This window comes from Vidua macroura, chromosome 6, assembly GCF_024509145.1.
Source record: "Vidua macroura isolate BioBank_ID:100142 chromosome 6, ASM2450914v1, whole genome shotgun sequence".
Classification (NCBI taxonomy): Eukaryota; Metazoa; Chordata; class Aves; order Passeriformes; family Viduidae; genus Vidua; species Vidua macroura.
Genome location: NC_071576.1, coordinates 30,536,738 through 30,561,449, shown reverse-complemented (window position 1 = coordinate 30,561,449; position 24,712 = coordinate 30,536,738). Strand labels below are relative to the sequence as shown.

General features: G+C 38.5%; 1 protein-coding gene across 5 annotated transcripts in view; it reads left to right on the top strand.

The window, feature by feature from the left end:
* MEIS2 (Meis homeobox 2) overlaps positions 1–24,712 on the top strand; it is a 175,931-nt gene that overhangs the window by 47,237 nt on the left and 103,982 nt on the right. For all 5 annotated transcript variants that reach the window (XM_053979644.1, XM_053979643.1, XM_053979642.1 and 2 more), the window contains exon 8: positions 5,907–6,052. In XM_053979644.1, the coding sequence (XP_053835619.1) occupies positions 5,907–6,052 (146 nt within the window). The remainder of the gene's footprint in view (positions 1–5,906; positions 6,053–24,712) is intronic.

The following is a 24,712-nucleotide window of genomic DNA, read 5'->3' as shown; positions in this document are numbered from 1 at the left end:
GGGAAATGTGAAACTTAACGGTTCTGAAAATAATTTTGAAATACTTAGATCACTGATTTTATAGCATGCATGGCTACAATAAGAGCTGAAATGTCATTCCTACTTTGAATAAATAATAAAACATTTGTGAATTCCTTTTTGCAAATAAGATATGTTAGTGACTCTAGAGAGGTGCCTACCCAGAAACAGAAAAGAAACAGTTTTCATTCTGTCTCTTGTAAATACACTTTATATACAAGATACCATGCAAGTCCTTAAGCCTTTAACACATATTGCCAGATGGTAATAGGGACTTGCTCCTGAATGACAAACTATGCTAAGTTGTAATTTAGATTACGTAGAATAGCTTTGTATGTGGGGTCTGATAGCATCTTAAGTTTTCTTCCTATTTGAATTTGCAATAATTATTAATTAATACATGTGTGAAATTCATACATGTCATCTTTACATTATCAGCCCAGTGGAATTGCTAGGTTTTATTCTGGAAAGCAAAAGATCAGCAAGAGAGAAGGCCAGATCTTTGGCTCCTTACTGCTTCTAGAAGGGCAACAGGACAACATCTTCTGTAGGAAGAGAGATGGTAGTGGTATGTGTCTGAAGTTTTCTCCTGCTCTCTAGTGCACCAGTGTCATACAACAGGGAACCATGAAATATATGTGTGGTGTGTCAGAGACACCAGGGCAGAGAATGCAGTGGTCTGATTACAGCAGCTCACTTGAGGACACTCCACTCCAGGAAGAAGCGACCATGCAGGTCAGCACAGGCTCAGTATGCCTGTAAGGCCCCTGAACAGCTTCTGATGGCTCCTTTCCTCCTGGAGTAAAGTAATTTAGCAAAACCAGCACAGGTACTGGCAGAGCACTGCCAATGATGGCACAGCTCTAAGCTGGGTTGCCCACCTGAACTGTTTGTGATTTTCAAAGTCCCATACTTGCCAGTCATAACCTATCTTAACTTAGTTTCCCTGGGCAAGAAATGAAGGAGACAAGTATGGCTCCTGTGGTGTGAGGACACTTAAGTCAGCTTCCTGGAACAGGGATCATTAAGAGGAAGAGAAAGAAAAAAAAAACAATCCATAGCCAGGACTTCATTCAAAGATCTGGGATCTACTGGAGCTGTAAGGCTAAAAGCCTGATAATTTTAACAGGATGGAATGAAGATAAGGATTCTCCTGAAGGGTCTTTGATTCTGGAGCTGACCTTCCCTCTCTATTAGTCTTCCCTTAAGTACAGACTATCTTATCTTCAAAAACATCTTCAGACACTTCTCTCCAGCTTTTTGGCAGTGATAATTAACCAGATTTTTAAGATTTTTCTCTGGTGGTGATACGGATTTTATTACTAAGCTGAATGTCCTTATTAATAATGGTTTACAATATTTATGTGTCTAGATGGACACATTATAAGTACAAAAAAAAAAATTGCAAGCTGAGAATATAGGCTGCATGCAGATTTTCCTCTTTGTTTTGCATTTATAGCTACATATCTACATATTCCACTCCATCAAAATATTAGTCTGGAATATTAGAGTAGTTTACTTAAGATCAGCATAGTGCACTGCAGCTTTCCTTTACAAAATCCTTTGACTTGCTTTTCATATCACATCCACTATTTTTAGAAAAATGGCGAAGTGTCTTGTCTTCCCCCGAGTTTAGATCCTCCTGCTGTTCTCTCTTTTCCTTTAGTGTGACAAACCTTAAAGCTGTAGGGGACCTCTGATGGTGAAGAAACTCAAACACTGGGTTCTGAAATGTACTTTTCCAGAAATCACTTTTTTATCTGCTCTACTTGCTATGATGGTAACAGAAACTATTTCTAGAATTAGAATCTGGACTGTTACCAGGCTTCTGTGCTTTGGCCTGACTGGGTCATCCTTTTTAGTTATCATTTTGATAGATTGGGAAATTGTTATTCATCCTGTTCACAAGTGGTCAAAAGACAAGATGGGCAACTTCTAGACTTGCTTCATCTGTTGCTGGGTTTTTACACTGTGAAGAACACAAAGACTAGGGTTGAGATAATACTGATAGTGTGGGAGACTAACAAAGAAATATTCATTGATACAATAAGGTTAGACAGGCTTCACGTAGGACTGGTCTCTGTTTTCCAAAGAGTCCTTGGCTATGTCAACACTGGGCTTTGTAAGCATATCTGTCCAAGGAAATCAGCTTGCAGCAAGCTGGAATTATGGTGCAATGGAAACCCTGCTATGACTGCTTATTTGATATTTTTTAAAGAGGTAATCTCCTTTGCTTTCAATGCAAAGGGATTCAGCTTGTGGAAAGAAACCCTCAGCACATACTAAGAGTGCCTGAACACAGAGCCAGTGTGGAAGCCCAGCTTCCCACTGTGTAAAGAAGACTTGTATCTTCAGTGTCCTCAAAAAACTCTTCCCCTAGAAGAGAAGGTCTTTAAGGAACCCCAGGTGGGTCCCTTTGCAAGGTTTCTTGTAAACTCTTTCCATCTTTTATGGGGGTTATTGAGACTATTACATAATATTGCTATAATCTTAAACAAGCTGGGTAAAATGCCTAATTCTCTACTGGCTCGAATTGTGCCTAGTCATTGACACCTTCACAAAGAGAGTGCCACTTAAGAATTCTCCACTGTCCTGCAACACCGATGGGGTTTTGCAATTATGCGTACTCTTTGCACAAGAATAAACGAGTTAACAGTATGGAAAGCAGGAGAAAAAATCACCCTTAATTTTTTTAGTTCTGTGTGAAAGAGAGAGACAGTGGACCAAAATCCAAACCTTAATTTCTTCTCTAGAAAATTGGGATAACTATGCTTGTATAATTGCCATTTCCATAGAACTTAGGATTTGACTCTACTCTTCTTACAAATTACAATTTAGACCAGGATATGAATAGTTCATATAAGCAGAATCTCTTGTAATGATGATTTAAATTATTTAAATTTTGATTCCTCCATACAGAAGTGAAAAATATAGTTAATCCAGTCTGTTATAAAGTGATTTTCATATCTGTTCATTTTATTTCGCTTTTGATATTTTATTTTTCTTCATTTAAAGTAACTGACATTTATTTGGGTAAAGAATTCTAGGACCAGAAGTAAAGAATTCCATCTTGGAAAAGACAGTTATGGGCTTTTTCTATGATTTCTTCTCATAGAAGCTGCATCCACTAAAATGAGTGACTGTAGTCCTATTACAATATAGATTAACAGGCCTGTCGTACACCAGGAGAAACAAATCTTGCTGTATTTTTCTTCTGATAGCATTTGGAGTTACAATATTTTAATTTCCTTTCGTGAGGTTGTGGAACAGATTAGGGAAGCACTGATTTCATGATTATGATTTCAGCTGCTGATTAGGATGGGAAGGCAATGAAAGCTTTAGTTGAACTTTTCTTCCTTGGGCTGCTATTAGGTTTTTTAAACCAGGGTATTAATAACCTCATCAAAAAGTCCAAACACTGATATAGCATGTGGGAGACTCCTGCTGAGGATGCTCACAAATAGGAGAGTATATGCAGACAGACAGGAATTTGTCCATAGAGAGAGTGAACTGGTGTTTCTGTGGTTTGAAAGGATGGTGCAGAGCAGAAGTTTTACAGCTCCACACATCCTGTGCATACACACATTACTTTTACATAAAGAGACAAAGATATCTTTATCCACACGACAGATAGACAAACAGACTGACTGACTTCAAACTTGCACTTTCAGTAGAGATTTTTTCCCCCCATCTCCGGGTACTGCTTTTCAAAATTGCCTGAGGCTACAGTACAGCACCTCAGATCCCCAAGGCCCATTGCCTGGCTCCTAATAGCCACTCTCCATCTGTGTCACATGAACAGCTGATGAGATAGCTCCAGTGTCTGTATTTTGGAGAGCATATCCACCCAGGTTAAAATGCTGGGGTTGCCAAGGAGCAGTCAGAAGCCATTAGTGTTTGTGAGAATTTGCCTTGCAGCAGTTCCTTGGCATAGAGGAAAGTGTGTGTGCTTGTGTGTGTGTGCGCGCGCACACGTGTCTGTGAGAGAGGGGTAGGGTGGAATACATGGGGAGGAAGAAAGCAGCAGAAAGGAGTGCTTTCTAAATAACTAATATATTGCAAAAGCAAACAGTTGGTTGCAGTGTTCAGAGCTTCCATAATCTCTTCAACTAGTTTACTGTGATTTGACTCTCCTTTATCATTAATAGAAGAAAAAAAAAAAAAAAAAGGACGAGAAACACTTCAGGGTCTTGCTCTGGTGTTTGGGCAGATGGAAAGGAGCTGCTCTGCCTTGGGGCAGGGTGGTTGTAATGAAGTGGCCTGTCAGTCTGTAAATAGTGAGGGTCATCTCTTCCATGTGATGGAGGGTATCACATTGCAGTGAAAATGGAAATGTCAATAAAATTAATCTGCCAGCTCTTTGCTGTGGCTTTTTCTGTTTCTCCAGTCCAAAAGGGTCGGTTTTTCAGAGGGGATGCAGTACAAGAAGGGTGATCTGGCATGGGAGGGAAGATGGAGCTGAAATGCAGGTTTTGAAGCAAATGGACTGTATGTAGCAGCAATGTATTTCGTTTAGTAGCACTACAGATCTAGACAAGGCTATAGGAATTAGCTCATGAATCTATAGCATTCCTCAGGAAGCTATGGAGCGTCTAGCTCAGGCTACATTGAGCACAGAGTTTATTGTTTTAGGCTTTCTTGGACAAGGTTTTTACTTAGCATGGGATTTATGGCATTTACTGCTAATGAATGTCTATTCTTAAATTACAAAAACCACCGTCTCAGCACAATTCCCAGATGTCCTTCCAGGACCTCGGCTTCTTAAACACCAGCAGGGAGCATAAACTCTCCACTTCTCTGTTTTCCTCTTTCGTGTGGCTCCGGGCTAATGATGTGTAAGGAAAACACAGCAATCTATAAAGTCTCAGTGCTGTCCCAGTATTCTTCATTTATTTTGCATTTGATTATGCCACAAGTCGGATCTTGTTTCTTTCCTTTTTTTAAAGTTATTAGTTCAAATATTAATGTAGGAATATGGCATATATTGCTGCTCTTGATTGATGCCTTCCCAAAAACAGGAAGACGTGCTCGTATGAATTTTAAGAAAGTAGGGGTCCTGCAATGCCTTGCCAGAAGAGTTTTTCAGATACATAATTTAGATGCCCTCCAGGCAGGCTTTCAAGGCATTTTTGCTGGAGGGCAAGAAAAAATAACTATGACTGTTAAAAGTAAATGATTTTTGCTAATGCACAATTAATGCCAGGGAAAAGCACAGAAGAGAAGGATGTTGATGGAAAGTTCTGATTAAGTGAGAGCTCTACCTTGATGTACATCTTTTTTTTTTTAATGATAATAATCACTGATGCAGAGATGTAGAAGTTTTCATGTCATGCAAATGCTATATGCAGGGTCACACTAGGTGTACGTGTTTGTGAGTGTGTGTGTATGTGTGCTGGGAGGTGATGGTTACGGGGAGGGGCTCATCTGACAGTGTGTTATGTGCACTGAACGGTGACATGGTTACTGCCACCTCTGCAGAGGGCCTCGAATATATAGACTACAGAACATTTAACTTGATTACTTATACGTACATATTCAGAATGGTTGTAGGGATGCATTTACAGTAAATGGGTTTTCTTGTGGCAGGTTTTCCCACATTGAATCCCATAATTGAAAAAGAGCTACTGCACTATGTCAAGCACACAATTATAATTGAATTAATGATATATGCATGTGTGAAACATAAAATTAGTATTTGGAGAGACACGGTTTTCTAATTTTTACATATTTGCATCGGCATTCTTATATAATGAGAAACAGTATGTGCCTGATCTAACAAATAAAAACCCCCCAAACTGTGGTAGTGTCTTGGCAATTAATGATATTTTTTGGCTTCTGTATTTGGTTCATTAAACATCTCTTCCTTCCTGTTTTTCTCTTTGTTGTAGGTGATGGTTTAGACAACAGTGTAGCCTCACCTGGTACAGGAGATGATGATGACCCAGACAAGGACAAAAAGCGTCAGAAGAAAAGAGGCATTTTCCCCAAAGTAGCAACAAATATCATGAGAGCGTGGCTTTTCCAGCATCTCACAGTAAGTGGTGACCAAAACCAAAATAAATTTCTATTCATGTACCTAATGAGGTTTATTCATCATTAATAGAAATCAATTATCCCCATAATTTTTTGACCGTTATTAGGTCTCAGGCTTTGTTGCATTTTTTTTATTAGATTTTTTTTTTCTTAGGTCTTGGAATCATGACAAATCTCAAAGAAATCAATCAATCAATCAATCAATCTATCTATTTATCTATCAACTCGCTCTCTCTCTCTTTCTCTCTCTCTATATATATACACATATATACACACATCCTATAGAAAGAAAGAGAGAGTACAGCGCCTTAACATGGAATACCACCTATATACGAAGTAACCATTTTTGGCTTTAAACTATTCAAAATCTTCCTACGGACAGCAAAAGGGGGATTCTTACTTTAATACATATAAAGCTCTGCCTTCTGGATTCTTTGTTGCTGGCCTCTGTTTACAGAAACTTTGTATGTATGTGGTGAAAGAGAGAGCCCTGGTCTGTGTGCATGTGCTGACATACCCTGTGGATGTTAGAGAAGTCAAAGCAGCAGCTTGCAACCTTATCATAGTTACCTTTTTGTGAGGAAATAAAGAAGACTTACAGATTCCCTAATTTTTCAGTTGTGTAACAAAGAGAATAAGTGCCTTTTTTTGCTTCTCTTCAAGTCCATAAATATTAAAACCTGGCCATATTCACATTTGGGGGGAGAGAGATTCAATATGTGAAATAGCAGTGCTTTCCTTGGGCTTTTATTTGTCTGATTGCTATTGGTTTTGTGTTGGTTTTGTGTTGTAGTTGACAATTATAGCTTCACTTAGACATCAAAACACAGTTCCACAGAAAACCTAGTAAACCTAGTTTACTTCATGTGGGAAATGATGGAAACTGGTAAAATTATCAATTTTCTTCTTTCTCGCACTTTGAAATTGTTTCTTATTTGATAAGGCTTGAAATGCTAACTGTTATTAACTGCCTCTTCTTCTACCAAAGTTTTATGAATTTCCATGGTTTTATAAATTTCCTGTTGTTGGTTACACTGTAATGATTCCGGGACCCAATTTATTTATGATAGAGACTATCGAACTGCTCTGCCAGCAGCACAGCTAAAGGGGGGAGTGATAGATTCACATTTCTAAACCATCATTTTGATGTAAGGACATTAGTAGCAAACTAAGGTGCATTGATCTGGCCTGTGGGGTCAGGATTAGCTGGAATAGCCAGTGTCTCTGCTGGAGTAGTGGTTATTCCTGCCTCTCAGCTATGGCCATTTCAAAGGTCAGGTGCCCTGTACCCACTTGGCTCAGAGGAATTAGACAGAACATGAGTCTCTGGGCTGATTACTTAACCAAAGACAAAATAATGAGTCCTAAGCAAATACTGACTAATTGAAAGGGCTGTAAATCCATTACATATTGGTCAGGGATAATCAGGAGTATTTAATCACTTTTATCTATTCAGGAGCACTGAAGCTGCAACAGCAAAGCCCTGAACCTTGCCATGTGCTTATTATTCTCATCATTATCAAAATTACTTCACAGCTGTTCTTTGCTACATCACCTCAGCTGGAGATTTACTAACCTGTAAAATGTTTTTAATTTGGAAGTCGAGTGAGTGCGAGTGGAGGGTTTCTCATTTAGCTGTAGGGTATCTTTAGACGAGTAGTACAGGCAGACAGCAAAAAGCAGGGCCACAAATAAACAAGTTTGGTTTGTAGATATCTCCACGTTAACTCCATTTCCTCCCATGAAATTTGTGATATCTCTTTTTTTTCCTTCCTGCCTTTCTTTCTTATGTGCTCCTTGAAAGCATTTGACACTTGCTTTTAAACAGTCAACTGCCTCTTGCTTCTCTTGAGGAAAGTCCTTCTGGCTTTTTGAAATCCCTTCTCCTTGTTTCTATCCTCTCTCTCCTGACCCTCTCCATCCTGTATGAATTAAGGAAATTTGCCATCACTGTTGAGGATGGCCTCACAAAAATTAGATTAAATGAACACAAAAAAAGCCCCAAACCTTTTACCATCCAGGCTTTAATGAGTTTGCAGGTGTTGAAAGATTTACTGCGCTGTAATTCTCAGACCTGCAAACTGATAATGGAGACCCCGACCAGTGCAATGTAAATTCAGAAAGATTCTTGCCATAAACACATGCAGGGAAGGAAGAAAACTCCTTTCTTTTAAAGATCTCACACTTTTTCTCAAATTAGCTTGTCCATTCAAAATGTTACTCTGGCTGAGCCAGAACGGGGGAATCTGTGATGTACAATTTTATTGTTTCAAGTAAATATCTTTACAATGACAGTCTGTGATTCAATGTACATTCCTTCATTACTACTCTAACCTTATTTCAAATTGGTTTGTGCCTCTTTTGTGCTGTATGACCTGTTCTTGTATTACAATAATCCCCTGATGTACCCTTTTTTCTTTCTCTCTCTCTCTGTCCATTTTTTTTTTTAAGAAACTAATTGAATTATCTCATTATTTTAATTTGTTAAGCAAATGTATTTTATGTCTCAGGATGTGTTCTTAAAGAAGGAGCTGCTTAGGCTTTGCCCTCTGAATGGGCCATTGGTACATTTTGACATTCATGCATTCATTAAGGAGAGGAACATAAAAGAGCTCTGGTTGTATTTTTTTTTTTCAAACACCCAACCAGCATGGAGCAACTTTTCCATAAGCCACAGGGGTCTCTCTACATATGTTCTCAACTGCAAGCCATTGTCACCTATTCTGAATACCTCAAAAGGACAAATAAAATACTAAAGGCCAACTGTAGCAATTGTTAGCTGTTAGTCTCAATATGACAAAAATCATTAACCTCTGATTTCCCTGGAAGGAGAGGCAGTGGCAGTCCATGTCTTCTGGCATGGATTAAATGTAGAAGTCCTTTAGACTGTCAAATTCCAAGAGAGTAACTCAAATCTGACTAATTGTATTTACTTATGATTTTAAATAAAATGCTATTTTTTCCTTTATTCAATCAGTTTGCAAACTCCTAAGGCAGCCAGTTTTAAAAATTGAATGGCCTAAGTGGCTTTTTTGAAGAGACAGGCACTTGAACTCTGATGTAGAATGAATGTGTCTGACAGGCTGTGTCTTTCAAAACAATTTCTAACCCCTATCACAGCTTCCATTTTGTAGTAACTTTAATTATATTTGAAGTAGTATACACATGCATGTTTTTATTGTTGGAAATCGAATGCAAAGAGTAGGAGCTTCTGTCATGTTCTTGTTCACTTACTGAGCTCTGTCTTACATTTGGAATTACAACACTACCGGAAGATAAAAGATCTGAGGATGAATTGGTTGGAAATGTGTATGCTTTTTCTGGATAATATCCAGTGTTTAAGAAAGTAGAGGAAATCCTAGTCTGGTAGTATAATCTTTTCAATAGTACATAAAGATTACAACATCAGAAAGGTAAACCTGACATTAAGACTGTTTTTAGTTGAGTTCAAAGGTGGTTAAAGAAAAGAAACAGCAAGAAATCTGACCCAAGCTGAGAGTTTATTCATAGCTTTGGAAGACTCCTTTTCCTCTCTGCTAAGGAGTTCTTAGTACACTCAATTAGCCTCTCAGACATCACTGCTTTCCTCCCTCAAGTGCTCCCCTATTTGCCCTGCAAAGAACATATTTGATCACGAAGTGAAAACAGGAAGTGCTCAAATGTATAGATACCTCCAGCTTACACCAGTGCTGAAATTAGGATTTCTTACCAGCAACTATAGAGCCAGTCCCCTTCCTCCCATGCCCTTTTGAAGGATGGAGGACCTTTAAAATACACATACATAATCAGAAGAGAGGAAAGTTATAAAGGAAGTAATTATACCACTCTATGGGCTTGTACCTCTGGTAGTTCATCCATTTCTGTAGCAGTGTGCCAAAGACTACATTTTTGCTACATTCAACATTTTCTCACCTTTTTTTACCGAGCTGGTAGAACAGAGTCTCATTTATGCTTTGACACTTACCTGGAGTGATGCCCTTTGTTAAAATTCGATTTTGGTTGTTTTTTTTTGTGAAAGTCTTTAAGAAGATGTGTATCATAACTAATGGTATCAGATTTAGCAATGGTACCTTGTAAACTAAAGCTTTCTTAATGAAAATGCCTAATTCCCATCTGATGGTATTTGGGATGTCTCCCCTAAAGCCAGAGGAGTTGAGCTGGTTTTCTGCTTTTTTTTGCTAGCTGACGTTCTGTCTTCTAACTTTGAACAATGTCATTTTAGCCTGATTTCCACAATCTGGCTGAAGATCTTGCTCTTTACACAGTCTATTGTAGAATATATCTTGGTTTAATCTGTTTCATTGTCAGGCTAGAGTAAGTTCTCCTGGAAGGTGGTAAAATGAACCAGTCACAGCTTTTGTACTTACCTGAATTAATTTTCTTAACTTGTCATATTCAGGTGTCCAGATTGGATAATATGAATAGTCTTACTGAAACAGATTTTTTTTTCCCATGTATTTCTGTGGGTGTATCTGAGAATAAAATGTGTATCTATCATTTTTTGATGAATGGCTTACCAAGCCTTTTCTACAGGGCAGCTATTTTATTTATTCATTAGATTTGATTCTAGAGATGAATGTCATCAACCAAAGCCAATCTTGGAGCAAGTGTTCGAGGAAGTTGAATCCAACCCACCTTCATAAATATCTCCTTCCATATTTTATTTTAGTAATAATACCTTAAAGAAAGGTTACAAACATAGTTGGCTATTGCACTCCACTCTGAACAGCTTACTTTCACATGAAACTGTAGAAGAACAGCTTTACTCAGAGATGTGATCTGGGAGAAGCGTTCTTCACATTGTTGTTTTTGCTCTACCTTAAAAATACAAACCTGAAAATACAACAGACCTCTGTCCAGTTAAAATGGCAAGAAGAAGGCTGGGAGCCTCCAGATAACACAGGAATGTGCAGTCATTCTAGTGAATTTTAGCGTGTGTGTTGGAAGCACTGTAACCTGCTATACCCTCCGAGGGTACACACAGGAGATGGACAATGTCCTCTGATTCTCCTGTAAAACTACCTGCACATGTGTTTGTGTGGCTGCCATTTCCACCTCAGGGCACCACAGGGTCAGAGAGCCAGAGGAGCCCAAGCTACAGTTTTATTCCAGGTCTGCTTTTAGTCTGTGTGCTGTTTTCAGCAAGGTAATAAGTTGCCTATTGGTGTAGAACAGACTTCTTTGTACAAACACCACCCTGTTGGAAGCATGTCCAACAAAATAATATTGTGCTCATTTTTCAGCTGGAAAAACTTTTGTGAGGAGAGGTTAAATGACTTCACCCCCCAGTGCTAAAGAAAAATCAGTGCCTGAATGCTAAACTCCCATGACCTGTGGTCTTGCAGTCCTCAGGACAACAGACTTGTGCCTCTTTGTGCCCCAGAATTGTTCTGGTGTCTCACCTGAAGGGTTGGTGGTGGCCATTAACATTTGTAATTATTGCTGTTGGTAGTGTGTCTGGGGTGTCTGGCAAGACCCCAACAGTGTGAAAGTCCTTTTTTCCCTAGCCCAGCAGCCGAAGAAAAGGTCTGGAATGTGTGAAGCCGAGTTTTCAAGGTTGTTTATTTTTTTCCTTATCTATAATAGTTTCTCTCTGACCTGCCAAGGTCCACCTAGTACAGAAGCCATGGCAGTCTGTTGCAAGCCCCGGGCGTCTCCCACATTATATACTCAAAATTACGTGTACCATGTTTACAGTTCCCCTACCAATACCTAAGATCTATGTTGGACAGTGTGTCCCTATCCTAGACCAATAGGAAAGTGTTACTATCACACTAAGACATGGAGGACAAGAAGAAGGAAGAAAAGGCTAGGGCACGCCCAGATTCCTCCATCTTGTACCCCTGAATTACATTCTAAAAAACCCCAAAGTTCTACTTTTTCATCCTGTGTCAATTCCCCTATTACACTACTCAAACCCTTTTGGCTTGTAATTCCTCATATAAGGTTGGCAGCCTCTCCCATGGGCTAAAATCGAAGCCACAGGTGTTTTTGACTTCTTGCCAAGGTCCCTGAGCCGCCTGCCAGGGTCTCGAGGCAGCCGGGGAAGCCAAAGGGATGCTTTGGACTCCGACAGTAGTGGAGCCCTGCCTAATGTCATCAGCATCCCCCTCCTGTCCTGCCTGTCTGCACTACCGTGTCACCAGCCCGGGCAGAATAAACCCGGAAATCTTTCTCTAAATGACACTTCTGATCCCAGGCTGAAAGGTTTCATCCTCTGATTGCTCCTAGTCCTCGGCCATGAAAGCATCCTGAAGATTTAGTAAGAGACCAAACATTCACATACCTTTTAAACACCACAATCTTAAAAGAAAAAAGAAAAGAGCTGAAACGGGATGGGGGTGGGGCTTTGTTTGTTTTAAAAATGGAATCTGAGATTAGATCTGACATTTCTACATCCACCCCCTACAGAAGAGGGAACCCAGGGTCATGGGGTGTGTGGGCCTCAAAAGCTAGCTTTGTCTGGGAGTGGTTAATCTAATCATTGTTACATAGACATCTGTTATTTCTTCTGAAAAATTGATGCTTTTGTGACACAATGATCCATCTATTTAGTACAACAGCCTGAGTAATTAAATTAAAAAAAGAATATTTTTGCGGGAGCATGTATTATAAAACTGCCATACCTCCTTGTACCAGTGAAAAGGCTGAGTAGAGGGAGTGGAAGATGGAGAGGGGCAGAGGGAGAGGAGTGCTTTAAGTCTCGCATTGTTTTCTGCTGGCTGGAGGAAAACATCTGTGAATTGTTTGAACTGAACCTTAGCAGGGACTGTCTGAATCTGTGTCATCTCTGTTTAATTTCAGGAAATGATGTCACAGCGCATTAAATAACAATGCTGCATGATTTATTTTTACTTGTACATGCTGTCCTAAGCATTTCAGTTACACGGCAGTGTTTCCAATTAAGTGCAAGCTTTCAGTTTTAAAAAATGTACTCCGTAATGCTTTTTTAGGGGGGCACGGGGTATGGGGAGGCTGGGTTTTTTAGGGGGTCACCAAGGTTCAGGGCTGTCGGAGGGCTCTGGGCCCATTTGTCATGTGCTTATTTGTAGTTGGGACTGGATGTCAGCTCTCTCGTCACCCATGGCAACCTCCAGGACTGTGGGTTTGTTACAAAGCCTGTCTGGGGGAGAAAAAAACCTAAATATTCTGAACCAATCCGTCAAAAGACCTATTAGATAGTTATAGCCAGCCCTATGTACTGTAGCTTTTGCCTCGATCAAACTTTCTGCACTCCCCCTTCTTCTGTAGAAGAATAGAGGACATAAGTCAATTCTGTCTGCCATCTGTCGCCTCTCTCCCTGCTCCTCAAATTAAAGAGACAGTCCAAAATTTAAATAATCAGATACAATCACAGGAAGCTGGCCTGGAAATTATTACATGTGCAATTGGTTGAGTTTTTTTTTTTTTTTTACTTCTCATTTTATTTTGAAGAGGGGATCTTTATTGTGCTTCTTTGGAGATCAAAATATGTTGCATGTTTCAGCTTCAAAAATAGCATGCTGAGAAATACTGGATTTGCAGTGTCACTGGGTTGTTTTCTAATAGGATTCCAAGTTATATATAGGGTGAAATTCACACACATACATACACACCCTTCCCAACCCCCAAAGAATCCCCAAATTGCGAATCCTGCGAGGGACAAGTAAATGAATCACACCACCCGTCCCCTCCAGCTCTCCTATCCCTTTCATCACCTTTCTGTCCCCAAATCCATGGCAGGCTGACGGGCTGCAGCAAAATCTTTTTTGGTGCAACCAGGACAATTTAAGCTGTTGAGTCTACCTAATGGGCCTCTTCTAGGCCTGCTATAAGAGTTTTTCACAGTACCCTGTCTGATATTAGCTAGTTATGCTTTACCTTTTCCTCTCCTTGTTTTTATCTTTATACCAGCCTGCCTGGTTTTGCTTCCTCCTCATCAACAGGCAACACAATGTGTCAGGACTGCAGCAAGGTGAATTTCATTCATGTGACATATGATGTCAGCCAATGCCAAACCATCAGATAATGTGTCTAGATGTTACTTCCCAGTTCAGTATTTTACCTGCCATTTTCAAACAGGGGATTCCTGAGAACAGCAAAAAACATATGCATGGTTTTAACTAATGTTTGATTAGAAAGCCTTCACTGAGTAAGCTGAATGTGGCCTAGTGAAAGATAGGATCAGCCACTGTTTTTCTCTGGTAGTTATTGTCAGATTACAAAGCTTTGCAGAGTCAGTATAGGAAGGAAAAGAGAGAAGAGAGAGAGAGAGAGAAGAGAGAAGAGAGAAGAGAGAAGAGAGAAGAGAGAAGAGAGAAGAGAGAAGAGAGAAGAGAGAAGAGAGAAGAGAGAAGAGAGAAGAGAAGAGAAGAGAAGAGAAGAGAAGAGAAGAGAAGAGAAGAGAAGAGAAGAGAAGAGAAGAGAAGAAAAAAAAGAAAAAAAAGAGAGAAAAGAAAAGAAAAGAAAAGAAAAGAAAAGAAAAGAAAAGAAAAGAAAAGAAAAGAAAAGAAAAGAAAAGAAAAGAAAAGAAAAGAAAAGAAAAGAAAAGAAAAGAAAAGAAAAGAAAAGAAAAGAAAAGAGAAAAGGGAACACCAAAGTCCAATTAATGAAATCCTTAAAGTAATTGAAATAAGGAACTAATAGTGACAAGAATTTGTTTATATAGAGTTGTGGCTGCAAGGCTCATAAGGCAAAAGATGTTTTAACCAAAGCATATGTGAATGTAGTGTTTAAACACTTTCTTAACTCCAAAAATATCACTCTAATAAATGTTGTGAACTGCAGCTTTTGGAGATCAAGATCACAGTCAACTAGAGGAGAGAAGTCTTTGGAGTGTCTTCAGGGTCCACTACATAAAGCTGTTGTCATCAGAAAACTCATAGTTCCTCCCTTTCTCTGTAGTGTGCACACATGATTATACGTAGATATATTTTTAGGGAAAATATAATTGCTGTTGTTTGTGCAGTGATACTGCCTCTCAGTTTTGCCTCAGGATATGTTTAAAACTTTCTTTTCGAGATCCATGAGCAGGACAATTGGTTTCAAGGAAGTTTTCAGTAAAATTAGAGTTATGTTGGGGAGAAAAAAAAAAAACCAACATGTTTCTGCCAACAGTTCCACAACTGCAAAGAAATGGATATGTCAATTCTTATTGCTGCCTAATGAAGAGAGTAGTTTGTGGCAGACAATATTACTCCTGTTGTTGTGGAGTTTGCCTTGAATTATGACACCTAGAATACCATGCATTGCATATTTTAGAGTTGATTGGCAGCACTTGTTTGTAATATCTAAAGCAATCATTGGCATCTCTAAAGATTTACAGTTATCTTTAAGCATAATGGCAATACAGTTTTCATGCTTTTACATTTGTTATTTTTTATTTTTAACTGCTAGCCCCAAATCTGCCAAAACTAATTCCACTTGTTTTGTCTAATACTAGGTGATAGACCATAAAGAGTTTTTTAAATCTTGGTTTTACCTTTTTATGATGGCATTTCAAAATATGTATTTTATTTGTAGCAGTTGACTACTTATGTCCATAAAATGTTTAACATCTCATGACATCCTCTTACAATCTCAGGATAATAAATCTGAGTAGCTCAGTAAACAGCAGTAAATATTTTGGTTTAGTGTTTAAAAATCTGCATACATCAATTTTTTTAGTGCTGTAGAAATTTGACTGTCATCAGGATCAAGCTCTTATTTGGTCCTTTCAAAGTGTGAACTTGATATTCTGAGGTGGATATACCGTGGAAATACTATCTGACTAAATCAGATAGCAATGGGAAAGCTCCTGTTCACTTTCTTAATGTATACTAAATATGTGAAAGGAGTAGATTTTCATAAGATCATGGCCTAATCTAAATTACTTTAAGATTGTTATGTCAATTAAAAAAACTTCAAAGATGATGTAAGCTACATTGTTAGTTGATATGCTGTATACCTATATGGATCATTATAAAAGCAGTCTTCTCAGGTAAGTTAAAAATTAGGGTTTGATCCTTTGTATTTAAATATTTGCAGATAATTCACAAATTAGTGACTAACAGTGTGTATCTCTCATTGCTCCTTCCCCTAATTCCAGTCGAACTCTGATCCTTTTGAAAAAGCCAGAAAACATGTAGTGAAATCATAATGGGAGACAGGCAGAAAAACACTTAGTAAGTGATAAATTCTCTAGCCACTTTATCCATTAATTACACTTAACAACTCATTCAATGATTCCCTATTTTATGATAGAAACACCAGTGGCTTGAGTGCTCAACTGTTTTGTCACATTCTCTTGTGACCCAGCTTTCACTACTGTCCCCAGGATGGTGTAGCGCAAGGGAGCTGTGGTACACCTGTGGAGTTTCTACTTCTCTTTCTAGCTATGACCATGACAAGACACTGTGCCTTAGTTTCCCTGCTTAAACAGTATCACATAATGATTGTGGCTGCTTTTTGAAGTGCTTTTCATATTTACAGATGAAAAAACACTGTGTAAGGCCTGTGTCTTTTACTTTGCAACAGCTGAATTACAGAAAATTGCACTTCTGTTGTGGTTTTATCCTGCTGTTGAAAGAGCATGACAGTCATGCTATGCTTGTACACATACCTAAACTTCTGTAGACTGAAAGTTTGGGAGAATTTTATCTTTATAAAGGAGTATTTAATATATAATTAAGAGTGTTATGTTCTTGCTGGTCTACACTGAAGATGACAGCATATGATTTCTGCAAGCTACTTCAGTGCAGGTGTCTTGGTCTTGTGTTAATTTTGTCAGGTCTTTTCCTTGCTAGTGACCTGATGTGGTGATTACGGCATGTACATGCTATCAAATATCTTTCCCAGAAAGCAGCGAGAGGAAGAACTTTGGGCATCAACTGATGGCCAAGAGGCAATAGTGGGAGTAAAGGGAGCGCAACGGTATTAACCAATGCATCTTTGTACTTCAAGAACTTGCTAGTGAATATTCTCCTCCTCAACAATCTGGGAGTCTCCTGATGTGAAGTTGGATTTTGGCAGCTTTCCAGCCAGTCCTGATCCTTTCTGCTGCCTCTTTTGACTCAGCCGGGTGCTTCCCACTTGTGCATCCCACTCGTGCTTGAATGAAGAAACAGGAAACAGGAGGGTGACTTAGAGCGAGGAGTAAGGGCTGAAGGGATATTGTGAAGTCCCCATTTCATATTGACAAGGTCCCTGCCTACTGAGGACCATATACAGATAGCTGACAGCTGTTTGCATAGTTCACAAATGGGCTGGTTCAGGGTTATGGAGTGTGAATAGGGAGAAAGATCATATGTGTTGATAACAACTGATGTGTGTATATTTGAGGGAGTCGGCAAAGGAGGTGTTGCATAGGAATAGTGCCACATATTAATTGCAAAGAAAGTTGGCTAATTTGAGGGATCAGTTCAAAATCTTAATGTTTAAAGAGTGCTTAATTTCAACTATAAAGGGATATTCTGATTTTCTCTTTTCAGATATAAAGTAAGAAATTAAACAGAAACATGTGTTAATTATTGTGAACAAAAAAAAATAGAGGGAAAATATTTGATTCACTTCTCCTTTCCATCTTCTTTATTCTTTTGGTGGGACTAATCCAAGAGTTGTGTTACTTGGTCTTGTCTGTTTTCAATCCAATTTCTTCCAGTTACACAGGGACACTTTACTGCATGATCTAACATCACTTAGGAAAGAGAGGTGCTTCTTGAGTTGGTATGAACTTCTCTGTGGATGGTGGGATGAACTGCAGAGTTTTAAGATAATCCTAAGAATTCCACATTGTTTCACATAATATGCCAACTTACACCTCAAGTTTAAACAGCCCTACAACCTATGAGTGTGTTGTATGGGGGCCATAAACTGCCAAGCAAATGCTTCTCAGACCAAAAACCCCACTACTTTTTGCATATCTAACCAAAACATTTGTAGACAATTTTACTGCTATAATTAATCTTAGCTGTCCTGGATTTTATGAACTTACATCCCACAATGCTCTTGGACGCAACCAACCTTCTGGGAAAAGGGGCTCTTGCCATTTTCTCTCCCTTTTATTTCCCAAAAGTTGTCCATTTAGAAAGCAATAATGCTTTCAAAGGAACCAGTGCAAAACAATATGTGCAGCAGGAGAATAAAATGTCTACAAATGAACAGGACTATGTTGTTTTTCTAGAATGGATACCAATAAACATAACTGTAGAGTTGTGATACTATCATGAGTTTTGGCTCCTGGGATCTGAATCCTGTTCAAAGCTCCAGCTGAAAAGATAAAATATTGCACTTTCCAATTCAGCAGTGCTCTAACATCTTCTACTGCATCCCAAACAATCTCTGCAGCAAACTTCTTGCTGAGACAGAAAACTCTTTAAAACGAGGCCTGCGGACTCATGAGCTTTCTACTCAGTACCCTTTAGGCTCACTCCATGAAAAAGTATCTTGCCTAAAAGAGGCCAAATATCACACAACAGAGCTGGTGGGAAATTCAAACTGTTCTAAGCAAAGAAGTCAATAGAGCTGCTGTAGTGAAAGGTAATGTTCAGAGTGAGATCACCATGTTATGATCTCATGCTGAACATCGGGACTGGTTGTTTTTTTCTTTTTTTTATGAGGATTATGAAACTAGCCTGAGGCCAGTCTGGTGAGAGTCTGAGAAAGATACAGAAGGATATTTGGACAGCCTGGACTATCAGGGTCCTTATTCCCCAAAAAGGGTAACAGAGGCTTAAAAAAGATGAGAGAAATGAGGGCTGCATTGTTATTTTACAGTGCTCTTTCCATCCATCCCAAAAATACAAGATCTAGCCCTAGACAGAGAATGTGTACACTGAAGCAGTGAATAAGCACAGGCTTCAAAGAGATAACAGGAGAAATTACTGAAGAGGAACAAAACACCTTGCAGGAATAATGGAATTCAGCAGCCAAACCCCAGTCGTTTTAGACTGTAGAACAATCTGTGGAAGTGCCTTTGCTTAGCACTTTTAAAACTAGACTCCAAAAAAACACTTGAAGGTATACTGCTGAGAAACATCTCACATTCCTGGGCTTACACTAAAGTAGTCTTGCCTGAAGGTTTTCTCATATTTTCATGTTTTCTTATTAATGATTAAAAACTGAAAATTTGTCTTGAAATTAGAGCTGTTTTCAAAAAGGAAGCCTTCCCAAATTTGGCTTCCTTCAGGTTTAAGTTTATGTTGTATTTTGTTTCAACTTTTTAATGATGTTTCATTTATCTGTCAGTGGAAAAATTATTGCAAAATCAACTTACAAAATCAAACTAGAAATGGGCTTTGAGACACAAATTGAAGAACTAAGCTTAAGAGAAATATTTAATTACTGTTCCTTCAGGCACTGGGAGTGGATGGTGAAGGTCAGCCAGGCTTGGGCCCTGTCAAACTGACAAAAGAAAGCGACTTAGTATTGAGAAACACCTCCCTTTCAGATATTCAGAGGCAGAAAACTGTTGCAATACATACACAACTTGTGAATTTTCAGCAATATCTGGGTAAGGTACAGGTCTGAAATCAACCCCTACCCAGTTTAGTCTTCCCCCAACATATCTGACATCTGCTCCAACATTTGCTCTTTGAAACATCAATCCAAAACACCAAAAGTTGTTTGAGCATTCAAAATACAAATGTTGATTTTTAAGGTCATGGAATCCAATGCAAATTCAAATATAAAATGGAGTTGACTATGGATTTACACAGAAGTTTGAATACCAAAATGGGTGAAAAACATAGCTTTTTCACCTGCTTTTCACTTACAGGCATTTATGGCAATTTGACGCCATGATTCAAAAAACAATGATTTGGGCCCTCAGAGAGGCAAAATGACCGCAAGGAAATATTGACTGAGTGCCTGCTGTCTTCGGCTGCTGAATTTCACACACAGCTTTCCTCAAAAGTATCAGGAAGAAAGAGATTGTATTTTGAATTTTAAAATGAAATTTTACTCTTGAACATTACTTTATAACAATGTAAACTGTGGGGTTCCATGTTCATCTCAATGCCTTCCAGATCAAATGAACTCTGTTTTCATGGTAGAAAATAGCTTTTTTTTTTTTTTTTCCCCCCTCTTTTTTTATTTTTTCCTCCTTCATTGCCAGAATTAGAAATTTAGCCTTGGATCTTAGATCCAAGTCGGATTCTTTCTGGCTCATTTATTGGCAGTCAAAAGGATTATATGATAACAGTAATGTTGCAAATTACAATGGTAAAGCTATGCAATTACAATAATAAATAGACGATAGATTGGCCAGAAAAAAAACGTCCAGTTTTCTTGCTTATAGCTAGACTGGCTTTATGAAGAAAAATATCACAAACTCCTATTATGGATTGAAGTCAATGACATCTTTTTGTCAGCAGAGAATCAAATGCAATTCAGACACACAGGGACATAAATCTGTTCAGTAAGTCAGTCACCTTTCAGAACACCACCTGCATAGTTTTATTTTTCTCCTTTTGGGTATTTTTTTCTGTCTGGCACAACATAGGGTTAGTAAGTCAGGCATGTTTGGAAGGTTTTTAAAGAAGTGAAGCAACAGGACAAAGATCTCTTTTTCTCCCTCTTAATTTTACTTTCCAGGAATGGGCTTGTGTACCCATTTTAAAGATGCCACAGGATTTTCATATGCAGTTCAGAAGTTACCTGCTTGAGAAATGAGAGCAGGAGCTTTCCATGGCTGCATGATGGAATCCTCCTAGCTGCAAAAGCAGTGAAAACTGACCTTTGCTCTCTGAACAAGGAGTCTTCTGGCATGGAGCTTAGTTTTCCTACTGCTCTTCACAACTGTAAATAATGTTAGTATACCGGGAGGGGAGGAGAGAGGGGAGAGGGAGGGGGAGGGGAGGAGGAAGGAGGTGAGAGAGATTCATAGCATGCAGCACTTTACATTACTATTGTGTATCTTAAAATAAACAACATTGCAAGCTGTTTATTTTGGTGTTACTATGTATGCATTTTTTAAACAGTGGTTACTTAAACAAACATCTCTTTTCCCACAGCACTTAAAAGCTGCTGTTTGCTCATTGTGGTTTTTGGGTTTTGTCACTTTTGTTTTGATTGTTTCTGAAAATCACACTGGAGGATACAGAAGACAGGAGTAAGTTGTACTTGTTCCAAGCAAATGCTTCATGTCACAGCTTTTTCTTTGTGCCAGTTTTTCCCATATTCCTAGCAGAAATAATTTTGGTTTAGCTCAAATGTAGATATCACCAGTATTCCAGATTGGTTGCAACTGTCCTCAAATACATTTCTGCAGGTCAGTCAGGCCATGCATTTGTTATCAGAATTTGATAGCAAAATTGTTTTAATAGCATTAGTACTGATTATTTATTCATTGCTCAGAAAAACAAAAGGTGCAGGGGATGAGAATTTAGGAAGTTGAGGGTTTCCACATGTTCTTTCATCCTCTCTCATCAGTCTTCATTCATCCACCCTAGAAACCTCAAGTGCAGAGCAAACTTCTGTGGTTGGAAAATGCTGATAGGAGGTTGATGAAAAAGCCATTATCAGACATCAACCTTTCAAAGCCCCATTACCACAGCTTTGTGACCCCCTACCTACACGGGGAACTCAGAGAACTCTTGCTGGTCTGACACTGTTCTGCTAGAGGGCTAGGTGATCTACACCGTTTTTCACCTGTAGCGATGAGCTTTTGGTGATGGTTCTGCTTCTTGCTATGCCATGTATACTGTTCTCGTGGTGTATTTGGCTAAATCTTAGTAAAAGGTTAAGGAAGAAGCTTATTTCTCCCTTCCCCCACTCTCCTTCCCATTGTGAAAGGTGTTTATGGTACCTTGTGATTGTGATAGCTATTCTATAGTTATTCCACTTTGCCAATTTATCATAGGTAATCTTCAATTAGTCCTTTTTGCTGAGAAAGAAAAATACTTATCTGAGTCTGTAGAATTGTGTGTTAGGGAACTAAGAAATCAGAGACTTCCTTTGTATCAATATTGCACTATTATAAGGAAAGCTGAGGATACCATCAGAATTTCTTAGCAGAGGCAACAGTGGTAGGTTGAGGAGTATGTGTTGTCAAAAATGGGTGGTCATCTTACCAGCTTCTGCCCCTCATTTTGGAAGAAAAGTGGTGCCTGGGCAGTCATGAAAGTGCTGAGGTGATTCCTGTGTGGAAAAGGTTTACCAGGAATGCTCCAACAAACATGGGAGGTTGCACTAAAGAGTATCAGGTAATGGACTAGCTCTGTCCAGCCTTGAGATCAGAACAGCCAGAGGGTTTGGTTTCCTTGTGCTTGGATACCAGCTGAGAACTGAGTCCAAATTATTAATTTGTAGAACTTGTAAGGGTTGACTGTCTTTTTGCAACAGAAAGTAATCTCTTCACTCAACTACTAATTGCCCCACAATGTTAATCAAGCAAGATTCTTAGATAAAGAAAATTAGTGTTTGAGAAAAATTGTGAATGCAGTTCTTTGCAACTTGTGTAGACTATAAACCAGTTTAGCCTCCTTAATTATGGTCTTCAAAGATAAACAGGTTGAAGGGGTGTGTTGCAGTCCTTGGCACAAATATAGCATATTTCAGTGCTTTGTTGAGCAAGCTGTGTGTTTTTGAGAAAGAAATAAAAAGTTACTTGCATTTTTTAATGTAGTTAAGATTTATTATTTTTTATTTATAGCTCAGCAGGCATTGTTTTTCAGCACTGTGTAAATGTTCATTTGCTTCTGGACTTCAATACACTGGATAACAACCCCTGCTCTCTCAGTAGAACTGTGACAATTAAGGATGAGGGGAGCATTTGATAGAGAAGTGGCCAACAGCACAGCAGTCCAACAGCAGTTGGACTGTGTCATTCTATCTACTGAAGGAGGATAGTATAATATACCAGTGTACCACAGCTTTCCCTTTTCACTCCTAACCTTTTCATCTAATTTGCAGAGCAAATAGCTGTTTTTCTTTTCACCCGCTGATAATTTTTCTCTTAATCAGCCATGAGTTTTCCGTGACTTTTCTTCTGCTTCACTCACTGAGATATGGATTAAAACTGTTTCAATGCAAATATAGACATTTAAAATAGTTTTGCATGCTTTTTTCAGTCTAAATACTATGCCAACAGTCTAATTTGTGACCAAAATTACATAATTTGTAATTAACATAATTTACATCTGTAGGTGAACATTCTACCTCTTCTATCTGAGGGACAGAAGATGGCAGAATAATTAAAAATTTTTAAATGCTGTTAACAAAAATGAAAACTACTTAGTGGCAGCAAAATTCTGTGAGAAGGAACAGCTAACATTAAATATTTTAAAAGTATTCTAAGAAGTGCTTTTTTTTTTTTAAGTTTTTCACGAAATAAAATCTGCTCTATTGGCCAGACAAATGCTCCACTGAGCCAGATAAGGGTCAGCAGTGAGTGCTGATGAGGCCAAGAAATGATGCAAGTGTAGGAAGATCCCAGAAGTCCCAGTATTTTCTCCAGGCTTCTGGTGGGCAGAAGTTTAAAAACTTCCAGAGTTGGAAATTTACATCCAGATTATAATGCTTTTACATTTTGTTTTCAGGCCTGCTATGGACCAAACCATATATTCATGAGCTGCAGTTGGAAGAGCTTAAGTTTGGATAAATTGAATCATTGAGGACATTATTAGACTATTTTCTGATGTGGAATGGAAATGGGACATTTGAATAAGCTTTACATTTCTTGATGTGTGGACCTAACTTTCTAAATTGTATGAAAGAAAGAAAGAGAGAAGAAGAAAGAGAGAAAGAAAGAGAGAAAGAGAGAGAGGAAGGAGAGAGAGAAGAGAAAGAGAGAAGAGAGAGAAGAAGAGAGAGAAAGAAAGAGAAGAAGAGAGAAAGAAAGAGAGAAAAGAAGAGAGAAGAAGAAAGAAAGAGAGAGAAAGAAAGAAAGAAAGAGAGAAAGAGAGAAAGAGAAAGAGAGAAAGAAGAGAGAAAGAGAAAGAGAGAAAGAAAGAGAGAAAGAGAGAAAGAGAAAGAGAGAAAGAAGAGAAAGAAAGAGAGAAAGAGAGAAAGAGAGGAAAGAAGAGAAAAGAAAGAAGAAGAAGAAGAAAAGAAAGAAAAGAAAAGAAAAGAAAGAAGAAAAGAAAGAAAGAAAGAGAAGAAAGAAAGAAAGAAAGAAAGAAAGAAAGAAAGAAGAAAGAAAGAAAGAAGAAGAAAGAAAGAAAGAAAGAAAGAAAAGAAAGAAAGAAAGAAAGAAAGAAAGAAAAGAAAGACGGACGAGAGAGTGAGGCTATCAGTTTGCACATGATTTTAAATTAAACCTGCTTTCTTTCATGTAGCAACAGGAAAAAACTTAGCAGCCCTGCAGTTTTCTAAGAAATTTTCATGGAGCGTTGGGAAAATTTTTTTCCTCTTCATTTGAAGGGAACCCTGATTAAAACTAACCATTCCATGTCTTTTCAGTGTCCTATTCTCCATTTCTCTGATCCTGTTCTTCACATGATTGATTCTGGCAAAATAAAACACTGATCAACCCATACATTTGGTAGAGTGCTTTAAATAAATATCCCTGCTGTGTCCTGGTAGAAAGCATTCACACAGTTTTGACATAACCTAATCATGTGCAAAGCTAACCTTTAGTAGCCAGCTCTTGCAGACATTTTTTTTTTTCCTTTTCCCCCTCCCTTCTTCTTCACATGGCCCTTCAGAGCTGCTGGAGGGCGTTGTTGAGAAGTTGCTACCGTTGATACAGTTGCTATTAATCACA